The sequence below is a fragment of the Taudactylus pleione genome, unplaced genomic scaffold, assembly GCF_031769625.1.
Source record: "Taudactylus pleione unplaced genomic scaffold, aTauple2 ptg000189l, whole genome shotgun sequence".
Classification (NCBI taxonomy): Eukaryota; Metazoa; Chordata; class Amphibia; order Anura; family Myobatrachidae; genus Taudactylus; species Taudactylus pleione.
Window position 1 is genome coordinate 4,266,869 of NW_028284591.1, and position 24,731 is coordinate 4,291,599.

Genomic DNA, 24,731 nt, shown 5'->3' on the forward strand with positions numbered 1-24,731 from the left:
ACATTCACACAAAAAAAATTGTTTATTTTTTGGGGCAGCAGCCCCTTGACTGACAACAGCACAGCACCCCTGCGCACCTACGCCGATGACAGGTGTGGCTAACATGCACACAAAAAACTTTGTTTATATATTTTTTTTTTATTTAAACATTGGGGTTGAACATCTGAAAGAGACAGAAGCCCCTTGACAGACAGCAGCACAGCACCCCTGTGCACCTACGCCAATGACAGGTATGGCTAACATGCACACAAAAAAAAATTGTTTATTTTATTATTTGAACACTGGGGGTGAACCCCTGAAAGAGACAGCAGCCCCTTGACAGACAGCAGCACAGCAGCCCTGTGCTGATGACAAGTGTGGCTAACACGCACACAAAAAAAATTGTTTATTTTTTTGGCCTGCAGCCCCTTGACAGACAGCAGCACAGCACCCCTGCGCACCTATGCCAATGACAGGTGTGGCTAACACACACACACAAAAAATGGTTTATTTTTATTTTTTTTAACACTGGGGGTGAACCCCTGAAAGAGACAGACAGCAACACAGCACCCCTGTGCTAATGACAAGTGCGGCTAACACACACACAATTTTTTTTTTCACATTGGGGGAGTGAAGAGCACCCCCTGGACAAAACAGCACTACAGCCAGCCAGCCCCTATGCACAGGACAACAGCCAGCCCCTATGGAGAGGACAACAACCAGCCCCTATGAACAGGAAAACAGCCAGCCAGCCCATCTATAGACAACAGCCAGCCCTTATGGACAGGACAACAACCAGCCCCTATATGGACAACAGTAGCCAGCCCCTATGCCAGGCTTGCCGACTTTCTGGCTGCCCCTTCCGGGAGGGAGCAGCCAGATCGTCATTACAGGGGGCGTGGCCATCGTGAGGAAGTGGGGCCGGCCAGGTGATGCAGTTTGTGGGCGGAGCAAGGGGCGGGGCCACACAATTGCGTCATTTTGGCCCCACCCCCGCTACACAATGCCGATATTAAAGGCATTGAGAAGCAGGGGGCGGGGCCAAAATGACGCGATTCAGCTGCAGGAGTTTCTAAGGTAAGTGCGGGTGGGTTAAGAGGGGTGGGCAGCAGCCGGGAGGATTGCTTGCCTTCCCTGGAGGTCGGGAGCGGCACCCGATTTTCGGGAGGCTCCCGACCAAATCGGGAGGGTAGGCAAGTATGCCCTATGCACAGCATCAGCGTGCAACAGCACAGATCCCAGCTCCCTCCCTTCTCCCTCTTCACTCTCCACAGCCGGAATGAAAAAATGGCGGCGATCACAGGACCTTTATAGAATCCAAGACCCGCGAGAATCCGGGATGATGACGTTTTGCCTCATTTTCAGATCCGAGTCAGGTGGGAAAATCCGAGCCGACTCGGATCTGTGTCGAATCCCCGTAGATCGGGCAGTTTCGGATCTCTGAGATCTGATCCCACTCATCCCTACTAATAATTATCTCTTTTGTTCAAACTATACACTATTTTTTTCAATTTCTGGGTTCCTCTGTGCTGGAATTCCTTCTGTACCTGGTATGATCATAGCCTGGGCAGCCAAGGTGGCTTTCGATCTCTGCAGCAGTAACACTGGTAACTGTGTTCTCCAGATATGTGCAATAAAGGTGTGTACAATGGGCCTGATTTAGCAAGGATTGCAATTGCAAAGCTGCACGCAGGTATATACTGTAGTGTGTAGTGCGCGCAGGCAGCTTTGCAATTGCGATCCTTGCAATAATGCAAATGAAATCAGGAGGTGGATGACACCCCCTGCTGCATTTGCAATTCCAGTACTGCGACGGAGGTCACAGGCTGGGATCACCATCGCGACCATTGGTGGTCGATGGTCGTGATGGTGGAAGGCGCAGGGCCTCAGCTCACTCATGCTGGCATTGATCAACGCAGATCCTGGGCTGGCCACTCTCGGAAAATGGGGCTTACACGTCCCCACACCGCTCCTTAAATCCCTGTGCCCGTCAGAATCTGCAATCAGCAATGCACTTGCGTTCACTGCTGTATCAGGCCCTGTGTTAGGGGACCTCATTCCTGAGTGCAACAGCCTAGATGGCTGAGTCTAAGTGAAACACAGACAGTGAGAAAATTCCTCACTATAATCATCAACTGGTTGCGACATGTCAGGAGTAACAGTCAGGTTTATGCAGATACAAGAGACAGGGGATAAAGAAAAACAGTGAGTAAAGTGAATGAAGATTTATAGCAGAGAGCAGTGAATGGCAGCAGGGTCATTTACACAGGTACCATAGTAATATATGCTGCCAAGGCTTTGTTACTGTACTGTATTTATTGTGGTCTATTCTCTAAGACAATTACACCTCATTTGATGCTATATCTATAACAGGAAGAATAATTGAAGCGTGTGTGTGAGTGCGTGTGCGTGCTTGTCTCCATACATGTAAATCACTGCGTTAATGATTAATTTCTCAGCAGCTGGAATATCATCTGTCCCAGGAGCAAGGATGAGAAGGAGAAAACATTATTTCATACACACATTATCAAAGCTCACAGAGGTAAGAGAAGAGAACTTAGGTGTGAAACCAGCCTTACCAACCTACAGCCACCAACTCCTATACCAATGGTTCCCAAACTAGGTCCTCCTGGCACTCTAATAGTCCAGGTTTTCAGGATATCCATATTTAAGGACAGGTGTCTTAATTAGTACCTCAGTCAGTTTAATTATACCATCTATGCACAAGCATGGATATCCTTAAAACCCGGACTGTTAGGGTGCTTTGAGGAACCCGTTCTATATGAATACCTTTGCTGATCTACAACTGCCAGCTATGTCTATATGAATACCTTTGGTGAACTACAACTATCAGCAACTGCTATGAGAATGCCTTTGCTAAACTACCACTGCCAGCTATTTCTATGTGAATACCTTCGATGAACTACAACTACCAGCTACTTCTATATGAATATCTGCTAAATTGCTATATTTTTGCAGCCTATTTACAGATCCCTATTACATACTTAGCAACATTCTGGCAGGTCGGTGCAGCAAGGAGGGTGGGGGCAATTTAAGTATGCAGAGCGGGGCGTGCAGACGCAATCGCGTCATCGCGGTCCCACACCCCCAAGCTTTATAATACCGATATTACCAGCATTATAAAGCAGGAGGTGGGGCTATGATGATGTGATTCAGCGCATATCACGTTATTGCACTCCTGGACCGCCCACTTTCACTGTTGACGCGGGGAGGAGGGTCGCAGGGGGCCAGCCGCCATCCCTTGGGACTTGCCGACTCTTGCGGGGTGCTGGTAGCGGCACCCGATTTTCAGGAGGCTCCCGGAGAGTAGGCAAGTGTACCTTATTACACAGACAATTACTGTTGCAATTTACAGCTCATCATGTAATGGGACCGTACATGCCGACTCCGCCAGGAACTGCGGGAGGCTCCTGATTTTTGTGGGTAGGCTCCCGCACTCCCAGAAGAGTAGGCACTTCTCCCGCATCCCTCCCACTTCCTAGTGAAGCGGGCATAATGGGGAAAACTTTTCCTGGGAATACTGAGCAAGAGAAGTGATGCTCTGCAGTCATGCAGAATGATCACACTATTACCGTACATTTCGCAGATGACCTGGGTAGTGCAAAAACGGACCGATGACGAAACACCTATTGCATTATTCTGGACCTTATAGAGGGTTTTTCCATAAACATGTATACAACTTTTAAATGACATAGATAGAAGCTGGTTTAGTTTCACTTTCACTTGCCAGCAGTACACCCGGCCACCAGTAGATGGCGGCACAGCAGACAGCTCCGTGGCACTGGCAGATTTTATAGCAGGAGTGAGCAGGAAGGACAGAAGGAAATAGTAATAGTTACACCAGCACCTGAGACTTTGCTGCAGAGATGTCGGACTCTCAGCAGTTTTTTTCACTTAATATCAATTTGCTGCAAGAGCCAGTCCTTCAGAGAGTGTGTGAGCTGCTGGACCAGACCAGTGACAGGGGATGGAGGAGGCTGGCTGGGGTCATTGCCAAGAACAGTCGCTTCAAATTAAGGTACAGAGCAGACTTTGCTTGTCAGGCACATTACAGTGCCCTTATCCCGTGCTTGTGATCATGGGCACAATTGTCAGGGTGCATGGATTGTGTGTACAGTACCTAATCCTCTCTGTAGTATTCCTGCTTTGCAGTACTGCAGTATAATTAGAACTGTGAGTTGCAAACACCGGATCCAGTTGTTGCTGAATGTTGAACATCTGACATTGTCATTGCAAGAGTTTAAAGTACTGTAACAAAACTTGAAGGGTGGAATGTATTGCGTGTCCCACTGGGGCTGATTATACTTTGTGCAGATCTCATGGATTTCAGCCTCTCCTGTCATGCTCCTCAGATTTGATAATAATACTGATTAGAATAATACAAAGAATATATTTATAACTTATAAACATCTGCTTTGTTTATTGTAATCATTTTTATAGTTAACACTCACCAGCTTTGTGGAGCTCCCTGGGACTGCAGGGAGACGAGAGATGAGGCAGCAACAGCTCAGCCTCACTTCTGTATAGTCAGACACTTCATGCAGAGCTGGGGGCGGAGCCACACCACTGGCAGTAAGTTGCATAGAAAGAGAGCTAATAGAGTCATGCCTCTGAGTATGGGGGTGTGTGCATTGAGCACTGATGGATACCTTGGATGTGTAATGTGAACATGAAGTTCACTGCAGTGTTTAGAGATCGGAGCTGAGCCAGCAGCAGCAAGAGAAGACACATTACTGGAGGTAGGAGAATCAATGGACACTGGAGCTTAGTGTAGTGAGGGGAGAGTTACAGTGAGTAGGGGGTGAGACAGGCTCCCTGAACTCATCGCCATGTGTGCCTCCCCAGCCATTGACCTCACCAAATGTCACTGGTAGGAGGTCCGAGTACTTTATTGGCTTACATTACCTAAACGGTTAAAGATATATCACTGGACTTTATTTTATACTATGTAGAAATTGAAATGTATTATCCGGTTTCTCAGGAAAAATTTATGTAAGTCCTTACTGATACAAAATTTCAGTTTTGTTACCGTTCCTCTTTCATTTATGTGAAAAACGATTCTTTAATTTCAAACAAGTGCAGTTTCTGGTAAGGGTCTGCTTTGGCATGGCAATAAATAAAGCACATACTCCAAAAAGAAAGGATGGGTCTTACGGTGGCGCACATGCATAGAGAGTAAATTTACATCTTTAGAAATATAACTTTTTTAACAATAAAATAAATATAACTTTGATTAATTACATTAAAAGCATTTCTCCTATTGAGTGATACACTTGTATTTAATAGTTGCTTAAATTGTATCCAACCTAAATGTCACTGAGGTGTATAACAACACACATCTGTCAGTTAGCTACAATGATTGGGCATGCCGATCCACATAAGTGGCATCTAACGTTATTTGGAGTTCAGGTCTCTTTTTTTTTTCACGTTAAACTCTCCATTTTAAACACAAACACTCATTGCATTTTTTATTCAAACACACATGTACAGTGTGAAAAGCCGACACACGTTTCACAGATACATTTTCTCAAGGATAAAAGGTTTTTTTCAAAAACATAAGCGATATTAGTTATGTTAATAAAAAAAACCGTAAGGAATTAATTGGAGACAAATACTCTTGTATACAAAACTTTATTCAAATGAATTGTATACTCTGACGACACACACATCAAATTCCTGGGGGGTTATAACACCAATAATAAAATAATTTGAAAAAGAACATTGCGTACACACTATGGTACAGTGTTTTTAGCACTTTTTTATGATTTTCACCTTATTTGTTTTTAATATTCCACAGTAATAGGCCTTTTCATGTAATTAATACAAGTTATATTTTATTGGAGTAAATTTACTCTCTATGCCTGTGCGCCACTGTAAAGGCGGGTATCCACTTCGCGATTAAAATGAACGATTGAATGATATCGTTATCGTTCATTCACTCATTAATCGTGCACACATTGGGCATGAAAATGTCGGAAACGACCATCGATGCGCGCTCCAGCTGGTCGTTTCCGACATCAATCATCACTTGAACATGCCGGTCAATCTGCCGATAGCAACAGATTGGCCATGTTCAGGGATGAGGGAGGGTGCACTGAATGACATATCGTTCAGTGTAGGCACTGCAGGGGAAGAGGAACGACTGTACGATTATAATATTGTAATCATACTGTCGTTCCACTATCTGCTAGTGGATACGCACCTTAAGACCCATCCCTTCTTTTTGGAGTATGTTCTAGTTTATATTGGCAATGATACAATTTGTAGTAGCACCCCCATATGTGATTGAATTCTATGTGATTATAATATGGGGTTATAAAAACAATCTTTCAGATTAGTGCAGTAGCTTTTTCCAATTTTCCCTTTTCCTTTGTATTATCAGTCAATAGATAAAGCACAAGAACAAACACGTAACGTGGTTGGAGTTGACCTAAGTTTTTCTCTGATTCAGACCCAGACGCTATGCTGCGCTCACTCGCATTAAGAGATTTTTCGCAATCTGCGCACATGCGTCTGAGTAGCAATGCGCGTGCGCGAACCAGTCATTGCAATTGGAAAGTGCTCGCCCGTAGCCCGCAGTCGGGCCGCTATTTTGAGTGACAGATAGTGCCGTTTGTGGGTGGTAACAGGGGAAGGTGCTTGAAAACGGGGATGTGGATGTGCGAACATAGGCGTGCCCGACCGTCAGAACGGCGTTTAATGGGCATGCTTAATTAGCAAAGTAGCGTCATTACGCATGTGACTAGGTTGTATTTTAGCCAGAACTGCTCGCAATGTTGTGGTGGGAAAAGGATACCACAAGCGCTGCGAGCAGCTCCGATGGCTCTCGATGTTCCCGATTTATCCTACAACTGCCGGAGATGACGTGTGTTGCGAGTGGCAAAGGGGCGTCTTTATACAGGTGCGAGCGCATCGTGCGGTCGCTCGCTATTACTTAGTAGGCGGCTTTACGCGACGCAATGCGAGCACATGATTTAAATAGCCGGCCCCTTTTAGCCAGCGAGCGGACGCAAATAGTGTCCGGGTCTGAATCAGGCCCTATATCTTTCCATGTTGACGTCAGGTAAAAAAAACTGCTAATGTTGTCTACAAGGCAATCTTATAAGACCTTGGTTAAAAAATACTGTCGGCGTAAATTCAAAATTGCTCCAGTGTGAATCCTGGGCAGATTGCTAGTACATAGTATAAAATAAAGGGTCTCAGACAATGACAGCGCTGGTCGTAGCTGGTCTCTTTCCAAAGGGGGCGCGCTGTCGATGTTGATTGACAGCTCGCCCCGTTTGGAAGGCGGGCCAGGGGGTGGCAGCCCAAACGGAGGCGTTCCCATGGGAACACCTGCCGTTTGGGGGAGGCCCCACTGACATCACTAGTGATATCAGTGGAGAGCTTCCGGCTCTGACAGAGCCAGAAGCTCTCCGGGGCTAACGACAAGTGAGACCCTACCCTAGGGTCTCGTCGTAAGCCCCGATGGGCTGTGGGTGTAAACCCGCAGCCTAACGACCGAAACAGAGGCGGGCGGTCAGGATGCAAGCGGCCGCCCAGTTTCTGAGCGACCGCTTGCATCCTCCCACCGCCTCTGAATGAAGCCCAAAGTCTGTCTGTCTGTTTGTTCGGACTAATCTTGAGAACCACTGGATGGATTTTGATGCAGTTGTCACTATTCTATAGAGCATTTGTGGAGGAAGGTTTAGGTGTATAAAGCATTTATCTATGACAAAAGGGAGCCGAGCAGTGACGATTTTAGTGCAGCAAGTCCATGAAAAAACGGACGTCTGACCGCTTTCTTAGGTTATGCTGCCTAAACCGTTAAAGAGATATCACAACGACGGACTTTATTTTATACTGTGTAGAGATTGATACATATTATCCGGTTTCTCCAGAAAGCCCTGTATACTGATACAGAATTACACTTTTTACTTTTTTTTACCGTTCCTATTTCATTTATGTGAAAAACGATTCTTTAATATCTATCGAGTCCAATTCCCGGTAAGAGTTTGCTTTGGCATGACAATAAATAAAGCACAGGGACAGACACTTAGTGTGGCTGGAGTTGACCTAAGTGGAGGCTGTTTTAATCATGAACATCTTTACGTAGCCCTTTTGTGTGTCAGATTCAGATCCGCTCACTCGTTCGCTCTGTGCGTTCGCAAGCGGGCCGATGTTCTGCGTACGTGCATGCGCACGCTTCGTTCTGTGCGTGTGCGAACTACGCACTGAGGCCCTGATTCAGAGCCGGACGCTCTGACAGAGTGCTCGCTCTGAGTCAGGGCCGCCCTTCTCTTGTTTTAGCACGGCCTCCTGGCCGCTCGCATAGCTGTGGGTGACCACCCACAGCTATAGCGAGCAGCCAAAAAGATGGTCGCGATGGTGAAAGACCATCGAGATCATCGGGCTTGCGACGAGACCCTTGTGGTAGGGTCTCGTGGCCGCAAGCCCTGGAGTGCTTTTGGCTCTATCAGAGCCGAGAGCACTCCCACTGACATCACTTGTGATGTCAGTGGGGCCGGCCCCAGACGGTAGGCATTCCCATGGGAACGCCTCCATCTGGGCAGCCACGCCCCCGGCACGCCCACCAAAGGGGGCATGCTGACACTCACCATCGACAGCACGCCCCCTCTGTAGCGAGACCCGGAGCGACGGCTTGCCCGGGTCTCGCGCATGCGCACTGCCAAAACATCGTCCCGCTGGCGAGCGCTCAGGGCTCGCGAGCTAGTCTGAATTAGGCCCTGAGATCGCAACCCTCTCACTCACCCAGCAAAGGCAGCCCAGGGTAATGAGTGACAGGAGAGGCCGTTTGTGGGTGGTAACAGGAGTTGGAGATAATAAAGAGGAGTTGGAGATGCGAACGCAGGCGTGCCTGGGTGTTTTAACGCCATTTTAGAGGCGTAAATAATAAACGGGCAGCGTCATAGTACGCGTCACTTGCCTTTTTTTACACTGATGTCCTCGCAATGCTTGCGGTAGGGTAAAGCTACGTCAAGCACTGCATTCGCATCTCATGGTGCTCGATGTACCAATGTTTAAATACACTTCCTGGAGATGACGTGTTGCTGGTGGGCGGCTCTGCCTGTGCGATTGGGTGTACGCATACACAAAGTGGCCGCTCGCTAAGACATGGTGGGTGTTCTTATGCCTTGGCGAGCAATCGCTTCCTGTGGCGTCACTTTGAAAAATTTGCATACGCATCTAGCGAGCGTACGCAGATAGCGAACGGGTCTGAATCAGGCCCTAAATCGTTTCGTGTTGACATCAGGAGGGAAAGCTACTAATGTCATCTACAAGGCAATCTTATATGACCTCGGTTAAATGAGACTATTGCCGTAAATTCAAAATTGCTCCTGTGGGAAGCCTGGGCGGGTCGCTATTTATTTATATGCAAAGAAAACCTTAAAAACAAAATATGTTACGAATGCCATTAATAAGAGAAATGCTGGTAATTGGAGCCTGAATCACAAAGAAATTCATTTAAAATGTTTTTATTGAAAGTAAAAGTAAATTCTGGTCAAGTTTCCCATGTAGAGATCAGATTATTCATGGGCGTGGGCTCGGAGATACTGTAAAGCAGCGACTTTCTAAATGATCAGTAAGATCTTTTCCATGTTATAATCGTTAACTTTTCTAATGCAATAACAGACAGTTTCTTAAGTAGCTGTGAGCTGGAGTCATCAGCCGATGGGTGTCAAGTGCACAGATAAAATAATCTGAGTTCCCTACGCCCACCGCTAATCACTGCTATAGAATTTGTCAGCATTTTCTTTTGCAAAGTTGTCTTAGCTCCCTGCAAAACAATTAACCTTTAATGCATGACCATGCTGGCATCATTTTTGAGACACTTTAAATATTTAAATGTGGCTTAACAGAAGTGCCTAAACAGTAGTCTCCTCTCCATTTGGGACTGTGGCCCTGATTCAGAGCTGTTCGCTGTGCGCTTGCAACAGGCCCGATGTTTATGTACTGCGCATGCAGCGTGTCCGGCGTGCGTGAGCCCCGCTGAGCGACTGAAGTTCAGTCGCTACGGGCTCGCAACAAGACGGGGCAGCTGTCAATCATGAGTGACAGCTCGCCCTGCTTTGTGGGTGGGTAGGGGGGAGTGGCTGGACAAACGCAGGTGTTCCCTTAGGATCGCCTGGCGTTTTTTTTTGGGAGGTCTTACTGACATCACTACTGTCAGTAGTGGACTTCCTGCTCTGTTAGACCATAGGGTCTTGTCGCAAGGCTGATGGTCGCGATTATCACGATGGTCTCCTGGCCGTTCGCACAAGCTGTGGGTGGTCTCCCACAGCTTTGCGAGCGGCCAGAGAACAAAAAATTTTAAATTAAAAAATGCCCACAATCCCAGTGAGCGGCCAGCGGCTGCGAGTGGGTCTGAATCAGGGCCCAAGTGTGTGTGTGTGTTTGGGAGGGCAGGAGGGGGTTGCCACAATTTGTGGGAGTATACCTAGCACTTCATAAGAACCTAAAAAAATATGAAATTAATTTATTGTAATTGCCAAGAAAGAAGAAAAAATTTAATAAAAAATAATATATAGATTTTATTTAATTTTTTCTTTATATTTATATATATATATATACTGTATATATAATATTACTGTCAGTTACGCAAGCATTTGAGAGGGTATATTTGGCAAATATAACCCTATCCTATATTTTACAGTTGGTTGGATATACTCTCTAGTCTAGAGTGTCTCTTTAGTGTGTATCAGGCCATTGGGAGCGGTGGTGAGGCAGTACAAAGCCAGGTGGATCAGTAAGTGGTACTACATGAACAGGGAGAACTGAGTGCAAAAGGTACTCATTAAATGCACCCTACTATGGAGTGTATATAAGCATTGGTTAGACATAGGATTTTTTAGGTTTTTAATAGACCCTTTATATATATTTCACACATTAATCACAGAGGTGTCCTTGTCCTGAAACCCGTCATGGTTGAAACTGAGAAGTGATTGAGGCTGAAAGGGAAAAGCCACAGAAATTGCCCTTTGTAATTACAATGTAAACATATTTACACCAATCAGCCACAATAATAAAACCACTGATAGCCGGGCGTGTGTGCGTAGTTTACCTGGGGAAGAGATGGCACCAGGATGAACTATGGGCAGGAGGCAAGCCGGCGGAGGCAGTCTGATGCTCTGGGCAATGTTCTGCCTGGAACACACTTGGGTGCTGACATTCAAGCGAATGTTACTTTAACACGTATAACCTACCTAAACATTGTTGCAGACCAAGTACGTGCCTTCGTGGCACCCATATGATGACGGTGGCCTCTTTCAGCAGGATAATGCTCCCTGCCATGCTGCAGACATTGCTCAGGAATGGTCTGAGGAACATGACAGAGAGTTGAAGGTGTTGATTGAATACAGTACACCGGCGGCCGGCTTATAAAAAAATCACAAATTTACCAACTGCCCGTGGCTGCAGGGGGGCGGGTTGGTGGGCCCCTACAATTTTCGGACCCTTGGGCAACTGCCCAACAAGCCCAATGGAAGAGATGGCCTTGTTACTACCATAATCTAACAGACAGTTCCTCTGAGAGTGTCAGAAAAGACTATAGAGAGCCAGATGATTGCAAAGAGCTAATAGCTGCGCCTTTTATGAGTGGCCAAGACTGGGCAGTGTAATGAAAGAACCCAGTCAAAACAGAGAGGATATAGGGTCTCATTCAGACCCGGTCGCAAGCACCGATGCGCTCGCAACTGGGTCAATGGTCCCCACAGAGCATGCGCACGACGGAGCCGGCTCCGTCGTGCGCATGCGCGAGACCCGGCTAGCGAAGGGCGCTCCGTCGCTAGGGGTCTCGTAGCAGACAGGGCGAGCTGTCGATGTCGAGTGACAGCTCGCCCCGTTTGCTGGGTGGGCCGGGGGCGTGCCCGGCCAAACGGAGGTGTTCCAGTCGGAACGCTTGCTGTTTGGGGGCGGCCCCACTGACATCATTGATGATGTCAGTGGGATACTTCCTCCTCAAACAGAGCAGGAAGCTCCCTGGGGCTTACGAGTGCCCAGACCCAACCTTAGGGTCTGGTCATAAGCCCCGATGGTCGCGATGGTGATGACCATCGCGATCATCACCCTGATCGCAAGCTAAGCTGTGGGTGGTAGCTTGCGACCTGGAGGCAGCACTTCAAAACAAGAAGTGCCCGCCCTCATTCAGAGTGAGCGATCGCTTCTTGCGATCGACTCTGAATGAGGGCCATAGTGTTCAGCCCTGACCAAGGAACAGCGCCAGAATCTTATTAACATCTTTTGAGCCAGAAAAGTCTCCAGTAATAATAATCTCAGAGACTTTCTGGAGCACAGTACTAATGAAACTTTGTTGCTAATGCTTGGATGTTTATAAAGTAACAATTGAGATCACATCAGTTTGTTGTGACTATCTCTATGCAAAACTAAAGGTGCGTATCCACTACACGAGAGTGGAACGACTGTACGATTACAACATGGTAATCATTCAATCGTTTATCATCCTGTGCAGTGGATAATGTGCCCACACTGAACTATGGGCCTGATTCAGAGCCGGACGCTATTTGCGCTCGCTCGTTCAGAAAAAGGGGCCGGCTATTTAAATTGAGCGCTCGCTCTTTGCGGTCTGTTGACGCCTCTATGTCTAAGCGAGCGAACGAAACATGCGCTCGCTATTTTGTAAAGACGCCCCCTGGCCGCCCGCATCCTACGTCATCTCCGCTATTTATTTGATTTATTTGATTAATCGAGTACATTGAAAGGCGTATGAACTGCTCACAGAGCTTGTGGTTGGATTTTCCTACCGCAATCATGCGAACAGTTCAGGCTAAGAGATAACCAAGTGACGTGGTCGATGACGCTGCTTTGTTAATTATGCACACCCTTAAAACGCCCGTTTTGACCGTTTGGCACACCTGCGTTCGGATCACCACTCCCCGTTTTCAAGCACCTTCCCCTGTTACCACCCACAAACGCCTCATCCTGTCACTCAAATTAGCAGGCACTCGCTATTTTGCGAGCGCTCGATTTCCGACCGCAATGACTGGTTGGCGCATGCGCATTACGACCCATACGCATGCGCAGATGTGCGAACATCGCTCGGAGCGAACGAGCGGCCGCTTACGAGCGGCTCTGAATCAGGCCCTATATGTTGTTCAGTGCAGACACCCTCCCTCATCCCTGGACATGCACAGCCTGACGATCTCGCCAGATTGGCCTGCATGTGCAGGCAATGACAAATTCCGTCAACGACCAGCGGGAGCGCGCATCATTGGTCGTGGCCAGTATAATTACTGCATGATTAATGAGCGATTGAATGATAACGATGTCATAATCGTTCAATCGCTCATTTTTTTGTGTAGTGGATACACGCCATAAGACACTTTAGTCCTTAAGTCCGCACAGTTTAGCAAAAACAGTACGTGCTGGGTAACATATATAAATCGCAGGCTCCGTATCTCTGATAAAGAGTCTAGAAGGAGAAAATACATTCTGGCGAGTGCACCACCGAGCTCCATCGTACTGAAATGATTAATCTTACTTTATGGGGCCCCAAAGTTAAAGTTAATATATTAACTGCCTTGTTCTATGTGAAATATTGTTGACACTGTGATCTGTTATTGTGTAATGCTTTAAATTGGTTGAAAGTATAAGAAATTTGTTTTGCTATAGAAGTGTTTTCTTATAGGGATAATACATCTGCATAAGTGTAATATTACAAAGCATTCATTGTAAGGTACAATTGTTTATACTCATTAACCAGAAGTTGTTTCAGCAAAAGAAGTCTATCTAGTCAAGTTTCCAGTTAAATAAATTGTATAAAACATTATTGTGGTGAAAGTTATTAGATATTGTAATATTTTCGGTGTGCAACGATCCAGCTTTACTTCTCTGGTGAGTAACAGTGGATCCTGCGCTGAAGCGGCAGAACAGAATAATACGTTTTGGTAAAGAAGGCACTTCACGACACAATACTGCTTACTTGAGTATCACAAGTGTATTACATCATTAAGCTGGTAACACTGGATACCTTTATGCAAAATTCTGGGCCTCATTCAGAGGCGGTCATTAGATGTAAGCGGTCGCTCTGAATCAGGGCGGCTGCTTGCATCCTGAACGGCTGCCTCCTTTTCGATCGTTAAGCTGTGGGTTAACACCCACAGCTCTAACAACCGACATGGGCGATGGTCGCGATGGTCAAGACCATCGCGACCATCGGGTCTTACGACCGGACCCTAGGGTAGGGTCTGGGCACTCGTAAGCCCCAGGGAGCTTCCCGCTCTGTTTGAGCAGGAAGTTCCCCACTGACATCATCAATGATGTCAGTGGGGCCACCCCCAAACGGCAAGCGTTCCGACTGGAACGCCTCCGTTTGGCCGGGCACGTCCCCGGCCCGCCCAGCAAACGGGGTGAGCTGTCACTCAACATCAACAGCTCGTCCGTCTGCTACGAGACCCCTAACGACGGAGTGCCCGTCGTTAGCCGGGTCTCGCGCATGCGCACAACGGAGCCGGCTCCGTCGTGCGCATGCGCTATGGGGCAACATCGAGTCGGTTGTGAGCGCTCAGCGCTCACGACCGACTCTGAATGAGCTCCTCTGTCTCAGCGCTGGAAATAATTATTTCTGTGCTTCCGATACGATATAACAGTGGGATTTGAAATCAATCATCCGGTTAGGTCGGCTGCTAGATCCATTACAGCAACATTTGTGTATTGTCTTCAATCCCATTGTTATTGCTGCCACACATGGAACACATAGAACATGTCAGGGCAGCAGAGCGGTGGGTTACACCTGTCACTCATAGTGATATTACATACATACTTTTATCTCTAGTTACATGGAGCTTCATCAATGTTCGCTGAAGGTGATGGAGCCAGAAGGAAGCCCGGCCCGAAGCTTACTGAGGTTAATGGGCGACCAAGGATGTACAACAAAGGAACTGGCAGACCTTCTACAAAACATTGGGCAGTCTAATGCTATCCAGATCCTGCGACCTCCAGGTGAGAGATGAACACTGTACGCTGATGTATTCTAAGGCATGCCGGGCATGAATACAGCTGTTATAAGGAGTTATGTGCAGAAAATCAACCCATCCCTGTGTGGGTATAGATATAGCTGGCAGCCCCCATTTTTTTTCTGTTTCTGTCAGGTCACACCCTGTAAAACAGCCTAGCAGGAACACTTAGAGCCGTATTCAATTTGAGCAGAGCCGCGATACTTTTTCACATCGTGGACTTTTCGCCTGTTTTGTAGGCGGAAAAGTATCACGCGCATGCTTGCTTTACCCCGTATTCAATTTGAAAGTACGTGAAAACGGGACCCGGCGAAACTTGAACAGGCGGAAAGTACTGTTACATTTGGGGAAATAAGCCTGACACCCCCCAAAAGATGCTCTGACATGGGGGTTAGCTATGGTACCCCCCAATTTGGCTTGCTAAAGGTATTTGGTCTTTTTAAACAGCTTTAATAGCTGCCTAATAGCGTTTTTCTATACGTGATGCTGAATAGTATTCAGGAGTATTTTTTGCAGAAAATAAGTTATCCCAGCAAATTTGGGGTACTTGAAAATGGGGGCCAGCATATTTAAAAGTTGCTAAAGTGAAGTTGAAAAAATCGTAAAAAAATCCACTTTCCGCAAGCACCTGCAATCAAAAAAACACTTTGGGCATACTTGGGGACCCCCACCCCCCAGAGTCAAGTTCACTAGTTTTTAACTTTGTACCCCCAATTTTTTTTGCCCCCTTTTTCAAAGTAATTTTTTGTGATGCCTTAAGTGTTTTTTTAATTTTTTGACACAGTTTACCTCTGGGGGACTGTCTGAAGGCTGCAGGGGGGTTCCCGCAATGTTGCACCCCAAAACCCCAATTCTGCACTTTTTTCCGCCTGCTATTCATAGGCGAAACTTTATCGCCTAGTACATTGCATTGACTTTCCGCCTAGGTGGAAAGTCTTTCAAATTGAATATGGAGTAAAATCAAAACGGGTTCAAATGACCTCATCGGCGAAAAAGAATCACGGATCCAGACTATTTTCGCCTCAAATTGAATATGAGCCTATGAATCTTCTCTTAAGGACAGGACAGTGCTACTAAGCCACTCCCCAGTGTACATCTATGCATCAGAATGTGCGAGGACTGCGACGCCTCCTGTGACTGTTCTTAGGTGTTCAAGTTACTGCTTGGTGCATCTTTAGACAGACCACTGGTTGCACCAACAAAATTTGCACCAGCCCTATGGCAGGTGCAGATTACCCATCTCAATACGGCCTCCTATGTGAACGATTCTGCGTCTCTGAACGTGAACCACTATCCGCGACGCTCCCAGAAGATGCACCTAATTAGGCACTCCCCTCATTACCTACCAGGAATGCTCCATACATTTCCAATACACTTCTGCTACCGTGCGCCCAAATCTGTACTGCGACTTTGTATGTACAAAATCGAGATGCACTCGTGGTGCGACTCAGACACATGCAGATGGAAATAATTTATCCCCTGCGTCTGACTTAGAATCAAGGACCTGATTCAGATCCGCTTGCTAGGATGTGTTCGCTCGTAGCTGGTCAATTGTCACTAACTTCTCACGCGTACGCATCGCAGTGCGCATGTGCGAATCAGTGCGAAAGATCGGGAAGCGTTCGCTCGCTGCGCATAGACTGCCCAGCAGAGTGAGTGACAGAAGAGACCGTTTTGTGGGTGGTGACAGGGGCTGGCCACTAGAAATGAGGGAGTGGAGATGTGAACGCAGGCGTGCCTGAGCGCCTTAACGCCGTTTCAGAGGCATGCATAATTAACAGGCAACGTCATTGTACATGTCACCTGGTTGTATTTCACACTGAAGTGATCGCAGTGCTTGCGGCAGAGTATAGTCAACCTCAAGCGCTGCGATCGCATTCGATGGTAACTGATGCACCGATGGTTGCATACACTTCCTGCAGATGACGTGCGCAAGTGGGCGTCTTAGGACTGGCTGGTGGGCGCCTGCGTACTCAAAGTGATTGCACGCCAAGACATAGTGGGCGTGCTAATGCCTTGCCATGCGATCGCCTGCCTTCCGAAATTTGCATATGCTGGGTGCAAGCGTACGCATCTAGCGAGCGGGAATGAGCTTCCAAGTTCTAAGTGAGAACATCGACACCTTCATATCTCAACGCCCTTCCTTACTTCAGCATTGTACTTCATTCACAAACTGATTTATCAGGGCAACTATTTTAATAGAGAATAATCAGAATATTATTAATATAGTATCTATTTCATTATATTTCATCCTGGCTGGGCCCTCTACAGTGTCCGTTGTCTGCTGCAGTTCTATTGTACTCTTTAATCTATTGTCTGTCATACTTGCTGGCTTTGACTTGGGGTGGATGTATGTGTGTGTGGGGGGGGGGCAGGGGGGGGTTGAAACATGATTTTTGTCAATTTTGTAGTTTGTACAAACCATTCTTTTTTGTTATAAACAGATTTAGTCTATCAGCACAAAATTGATATGACACAAGATCAGTTTTGAACACACAACATTGATTTTCTGGTTAAAACAAAAAGAAAACAAAAAAAATGTCATCACCAAATTGACCTTGTGGCACAAACTATGTGCATCTGTCGTAGGTTCTGTGTTGTGTTGTAGAATATATTGAAATAAATAGCACAGACATTTATTTTGTGGCGCAGAGACCAATCAGGTGCAGGTTTATGCTTAATCACATACTACTGATTGAATTATGGACGCCCCCAAAGGGTCTGGGATTTTAATGAGCATTCTAATCTGGGGGTAAATTTACTAAGAATTGCGTTTGGTCAAGATTGCAATCTCAGGTGTGTTTGGCCATGTTTTACAACTCGCAAATTTACTTAAGGCAATCTCGGTTGAGAAATCATGAAACTCTGCAAAACTCGGCTGAAAACACAAATAGAAATAAATACACCATTGGACAAACTCGCAGGTATTTTTCATAGCCAGGAATACAACTCGGGAATTTATCAAGAATCATGATTATAATCACAGGTGCAGTTTGAGTAAACTCGGTCCTAAATAGAAGTTTTAAATAGATCCCCCCCCCCTGAGCTGTGAGTTTGGTAGAGACATACACAGATCAGTGTGATCTGTGTATGTTGCTCCCTCTAATTACTCTCTAAAGTGTTATTTTAAAATAAAAAGGCATAGGGTTCCCCCCCAAAAGCGTAACCAGCCCCGGGCTCCTGAGCCGGTCCTGGTTCTAAAAATACGGGCGGGGGAGAAACGTGTAGGGTTTCCTCGTATTTATGAACCAGCACTGGGCTCCCAGAGCCAGTCCTGGTTTTAAAAATAGGGGGACAAATTGCGTGGGGTTCCCCTTATTTTTAAGACCAGCGCTTGACTCAAACCTAGACAGGGTGTAATGCCACAGCCAGGGGACCCTTTCACCGGGTCTCCCCGTCCAAAGCATTAATACCCCAAGCTAGTCAGCCCAAGCCGTGGATCTCAGGGGAGATGGGGACCCCCAATAAAGGGGTCCCCCCTTTTCTGAGCACCACAGGCTACACTGAAGCCCAGGGCTCTTCCCTGCACCCCTAGCTGGTAGGTGCAGGCGTAACAGTGTAAAAAAAATAGATTTATACTATTGTTTTTTACAGTGGAAATACAGGTGCCAGCATGCCTGCCTTTTGGCACTTGTGGAACTACAAGTCTCCGCAGGTGGATGGAACCCATACTCCCACTGTAAAAAAAAAAGTAAAATAACGACATGACCTACACACCATAGAAAGTATCATTTTTATTACATACATAACACACTCACATATACTTACCTTCTGCCAGATGTTCCGTCCACTTCTCCAGTAGAAATCCCACGATTTACCTGTGAAATAAAAATCCAATACTTAACTCCTGGCGCTGCATCTGTCCCCTTCTCCAGTAGGCTCCAAGGGACTTGACAAATAAGTCATGAGTTACGTGTACCAATTCGGACATGTAAAGATATACGTGTTACCACATATATCTCTACCACCCTGAATGACAGAGACCGGGATGTTTCTGTCATTCGCCGGGCCCGTCAGCCAATTGGAGACCGCTCTACAGTTAACGGCTGCTGATTGGCTGTGACCCACGCGGCTGTCAGTCAACAGCATGTGGCTTCAGCGTAGAATTAGAGGGCTCAGGAGAGGAGGGACCCCTTTATTGGGGGGGTCCCCACTTCCCCTGTGATCACAGGCTTTGGCTGACTAGCTTGGGGTGTTAATGCTTTGGCTGGGGAGACCTAGTGAAATGGTCCCCTGGCTGTGTCATTACACCCCGCCTCGGTTTGAGTCTGGGGCTGGTTTTAAAAATAGGGGGAACCCCACACAATTTTTTCCCCCTATTTATTAAACCAGGACTGGCTCAGGGAGCCTAGTGCTGGTTCATAATATACGGGGGAACCCTACACGTTTCCCCCCCCCATATTTTTACAACCAGGACTGGCTCAGGAGGCCGGGGCTGGTTATGCTTTTGCGGGGGATGGGGGAAGGGACTCAAGTCATTTTTTTTAAAAACATTAACCCTTTAAATATTTTTTATACCCACACAAACAGCCTGCATGTATCTCACTGATATGTGGAGGCTGCATGTTCAGGTGAGTTTGGCTGCGGTCAGACTCGGGGATAAACTCAATCACATACACCATAGAAAAACTCGATTCAGCTAATCACGATTCTTGGTAAATTTGTGAGTTTCAGTGATGGTGTGAGAGTTTAAACTCGGACCAGTCACGATTCTTAGTAAATTTACCCTGTAATGTCATGTGGCTGTGGTAATGCCTTGCTTGTCTGCAGCTTGTTTCAAATTTGCAGGAAACAGGATTTCCCTGCACTTATCTGTGTCATCCACCCAAAAAAAGCCTCATGTAAAACCTCAAGAATAGTTGTAGTTGCATAAGTCTTAATTGCATAACTATGCAAATATATGTATCAGCCATCCACCGGTGATTTCTAACTCAGGTTACATATTCAATGTTACTTCTTTCCTGTTGTGTTATAGAGGATTTTAGAAACCTAAATAGATTGAAATGCTCTGTTTTGCTACAGGTTGGTCTAGCCCAATGATGGGAAATAGGCGGCACACGGGCCACAAGTGGCCCTCAGAGCCCTCCTCTGCTGTTGTCAAATTTGTTTTTATAGCTTGTACCACTTGCTTATAACGCCTGATGTCGTTCTATTACAGATGTGTTATGTTACCAGGATTAGGAACAATGGGCCTGATTCAGAGCCAGACGCAATTAGCGCTCGCTCATCCAGAAAATAGGGTTGGCTATTCAAATGAACCGTTCGCTGTTTGCGGTCTGTTCACACCTCTAGGTCTGAACGAGAGAACAAAACTTGCGGTCGTTTTTTGGGAAACTACGCCCCCTGGCCGCTCGCATCCTACGTCATGTCCGCTATTTATTAGATTAATTGAGTACATCGACCAGGGTATGAGCTGCTCGCTATTCCTGTGGTTGGTTTTTGCTACCACAATTTTGCGAGCAGTTCTGACTATAAAATAACCCAGTGACGTGGTCAATGACGCTGCTGTTTTAATTATGCACACCCATAAAACGCCCGTTTTGACCTTTAAGCACGCCTGCGATCGGATCTCCACTCCCCGTTTTCAAGCACCTTTCCCTGTTACCATCCACATATGCCTCATTCTGTCACTCAAATTATCAGGCATTCGCTATTTTGCGAGCACATGAATTGCGACCGCACTGACTGGTTCGCGCATGCGTATAACAATCCGTACGCATGCGCAGTTGGGCAAACATCGCTCTGAGCGAACGAGCGGCTGCTTACGAGCGGCTCTGAATCAGGCCCAATGGCCCTGATTCAGAGCCGGACGCTCTGAAAGAGCGCTCGCTCTGAATCAGGGCGTTTTTTTTTTATGTGGCCTCCTGGCCACTCGCATAGCTGTGGGTGACCACCCACAGCTATTGTGAGCGGCCAGGATGATGGTCGCGATGGTCAAGACCATCGCGACCATCAGGCTTGCAACGAGATACTTGTGGTAGGGTCTCATGGCCGCAAGCCCCAGAGAGCTTCTGGCTCTAATAGAGCCGGAAGCTCTCCCATTGACATCACTGGTGATGTCAGTGGGGCCGCCCACAAACCGCAGGCGTTCGCATGGGAACATCTCCATTTGTGAAGCCACACCCCCACCACGCCCAGAAAACGTGGCGAGCTGTCGATCAACATCGACAGCCGCCCCTTTTGTAGTGAGCCACAGAGCGAGAGAATTTCTCTCTCACTCTGGGGCTTGCGCATGCGCAGTGCGGCCGCTGCGCGTGCGCAGAGCACGCCATCGACCTGCCTGAGAATGCTCAAGCTCTTGCGAGTGGGTCTAAATTAGGGATGTGCATGCTCGGTTCTACTCGGTTCCGTTCGTTTTTTTTTACCGAATCTTATTGGCTATCCAAAACTCATGACAGCTGATACCCAATAAGATTCGGTAAAAAAATCAGAACGGAACCGAGTAGAACCGAGCCTGCACATCCGTAGTCTAAATTAGGCCCAATGTGCTGCCCTTTAAGGGTCACAGCATAGCACATAAGGCTCTGACGTCTATCAGGTTGCTTGTCACTGGTCTAGACCTGTGAGTCCCCTAATATATTGTTTGGCTACAGGTTGTTTCAAATTCAAATCCTTCCCACCACTATGAGGTGCAAACTAAAAATGAATTTACTTCCTAGGCCTTTATGTAAAAAAAAAAAAAATAATAAAAAAATTAGACTTTGATTTATTTGATTGTAAACTCTGATTCCTCCATCCCAAACATGCACGGCTTTTTATTTTATCATCCTGGCGAAACGCGTGGAGAAAGAGCATTCAAAAAAAGATTCCCTGTCCCGAGAGGGCCTGACTTGTACTTGGGTGCGCATTTGGGTAGCAGTTACTGCATGTTTGCTTACTCTTCCAGAAAGTGTGGTAGACAATCCTTCCGCAATGCCATCCACTTGTGTAGTGAATTAGACAGGGTGGGTCATGATGATGTCATTCGCTGTGAAACGCGTCATTGTAGCCACATCTCCCACTGCAAAATGCTACAAATCATATTGCACCGAGGGCCATAATGTTACAAACCGTGGATCCACACTTCATTCATTTGGCTCTGGGAACCCCCCGTCCAGGATCTCCTGTAGGGGAGTCCCACAAAGTTGGTAAAGGGTGAAGTGGATTGACACTACATGACCACATCAACACCTACCTGCCTTAGATGGCATACATTTTGGGCAGGATTTTTTTAGATGATCATTATAGTTTTCCTCTGTGTCTGATCTGTAGAGTGCTGAATGTATCCAAATGTGTCACACTGAGACCACATCCTAATGTCTGTTATTGTCTGTTCTACGTGACTAAGTCGCACCCCTGTGAGAGAAGGCTTCCTGTAAGTGATGCATTGCACCAAACTTCTAGCATGTTGTGAGCAAAAGTCACTATATAGCAACTTAACAGACAGAATAGTATTAATAATGTTGCCTTTGAAATTTAACCATTTCCTAAATCTAAATAAACAGAATAATGATAGAATCTATTTCTTCACTTTCACTTCCTCCTGACCTCAGGCCAACATTCCTGTTCCATACAGCTCACCAAGAACCTCTGCAATCTGGCCGGACCAATATGCAATATGTAGCCCCTATCCTTGTGTATCAATGCCTGATTCTCTATAGAGTGTAAGCGTGGCAGCACGGCCCTCTTACCTCTATGGGCCTGATTCGGTACAGATTGCAATAGCGATTACGCACGCAGTCTCACTGAGAAGACATGCTAATCCTCTGCCATCGCTATGCCATCGCAGCACTACATAAGGACGGCCATTACCTTACACACATCCGTAATAAAGACTGAAACCATCGGCAACATCGAGTACCATCGCAGCCTCACGCACACTTGCACCAGCTCTGACCATACTCAGGAATTGCTAACCTCATCGCACGCAGTGAGTACACAGGCTGCGTAGGGCATCGCAGTGGATAATTTATGCACGTCCATGCAACGGCGTTCAAACGCACTGGCACGCCTCGTCACCACACTCGAACGGTACTTCCTGTCAATCACGCTGCGATGGGTCTACGCAGTGACTGCGATCGCAGTGAAGTTTTCGCGCACTGCGATGCATGCGTAGAATGCAACAATCGGCCAGTTGCGTACGTGATCGCAGTTGCGGTCCTTGCTGCGTCAGGCCCTATGTCTGTTATTATCCAGTTTGATTCTATCAGTTTTGTTTCCAATTGTAAATATAAACAGTATATGCACCTTTTCTATGGCTTCTGATGTTTGTCTTTGTGGTTTATTTGTGCTGCATTAATGGGGGCGGCACTGTGATTGTTTATGCTTTTGTTATAAGCAATTTGGGGGGAGTTCAATGGTTTTTTGGGTGCCCTGCGTCAGACAAAGGCATTCAAATGTTTCTGCGAACGGGTGCGAATACCGGGGGCGCCCATTATTTCTCCCTGAGTTGGCGAGCAGAAATGTGCAAAGAGTCCAGTTTTTCACACATTGGGGGTCATTCAGACCTAGTCGTTAGCGCCGATGCGCTCGGACCGGGTCGATGGCCCCCCACAGAGCATGCGCATGACGGCACCGGCGCCGTCGTGCGCATGCGTGAGACCCGCTACGACCGACAGCGCCGGTCGTAGCGGGTCTCGATCCAAAGGGGGCGAGCTGTCGATGTTGATTGACAGCTCGCCCCGTTTGGAAGGCGGGCCGGGGGGGTGGCAGCCCAAACGGAGGCGTTCCCATGGGAACGCCTACCGTTTGGGGGAGGCCCCACTGACATCACTAGTGATGTCAGTGGAGAGCTTCCACTCTGACAGAGCCAGAAGCTCTCCGGGGCTTACGACAAGTGAGACCCTACCCTAGTGTCTCGTCGTAAGCCCCGATGGTCTCGATGGTCTCTGACCATCGCGACCATCACCGGAGCGGTCGTTAGAGCTGTGGGTGTTAACCCACAGCCTAACGACCGCAACAGAGGCGGGCGGTCAGGATGCAAGCGGCCGCCCAGTTTCTGAGCGACCGCTTGCATCCTCCGACTGCCTCTGAATGAGGCCCATTGTCCTTGTTGCTCCCAATAGTTTAGACCATTTTACGCCGCTAATCTGCGATCTGTTTGGGTGCAACATGCGCGAAAAGCAATGGGCACCGAGCGCCGGAACAAACAATTGAGTATCGCTCCGTCTAGCACGAGAGGGCGGGCTAAAACATTTGAATCGCCCTCTTTGAGTCCTATTTGAAGCAATCTGCTATATAAACAACATTATTATTTTTATTATTATTATTACTACATTGTATTGTTAAGCTTTTGTACAATTGAACTGAAGTCTTCTCTCTTCTAGGGATTAAAGTGGTTCTGCAGCCAGAGTCTGTGGCGGTTCAGTCTAGACAGATGGTCAAGCTGTGCTGTATTGCGGCTGGGCATCCCATTGTTAATTACCAGTGGTTCAAAATGGACAAAGAGGTACTTTCCCCTCGCTGCCCACAGTGTTCTGTTTTTATATACACCCACAGATACAGGTCCCGGGCCATGGCATAGATTGTCGGCATTTGCTTTATATTATTATCATAAACTGGATCTCCTTCCCATCTACGTCCTCTATGGTAACCCAGCTAATCTTTAGGAGACAGTGCCAGCCTTTGCAAACACAGGGCACTGTTACCCCACTAGTGCGGGTGTATGGCTAGTTCCATGACTCAATAACCCTTCATCAAACCTCCGCCACTAACCCCCATCGCTTTTCATTAACTCTCATCCAGAACATTTTAATCCAGTGCTCTTTAAAGGAAGTGAAA

The 24,731-nt window shown here is 47.0% G+C and overlaps 1 protein-coding gene across 2 annotated transcripts in view; it reads left to right on the forward strand.

The window, feature by feature from the left end:
• Positions 1-3,827: 3,827 nt before the first annotated feature.
• MALT1 (MALT1 paracaspase) overlaps positions 3,828-24,731 on the forward strand; it is a 96,517-nt gene continuing 75,613 nt past the window's right edge. For both annotated transcript variants that reach the window (XM_088476528.1, XM_088476529.1), the window contains exons 1-3: positions 3,828-4,018; positions 14,792-14,958; positions 24,278-24,399. In XM_088476528.1, the coding sequence (XP_088332654.1) occupies positions 3,867-4,018; positions 14,792-14,958; positions 24,278-24,399 (441 nt within the window). In that variant the 5' untranslated portion in view covers positions 3,828-3,866. The remainder of the gene's footprint in view (positions 4,019-14,791; positions 14,959-24,277; positions 24,400-24,731) is intronic.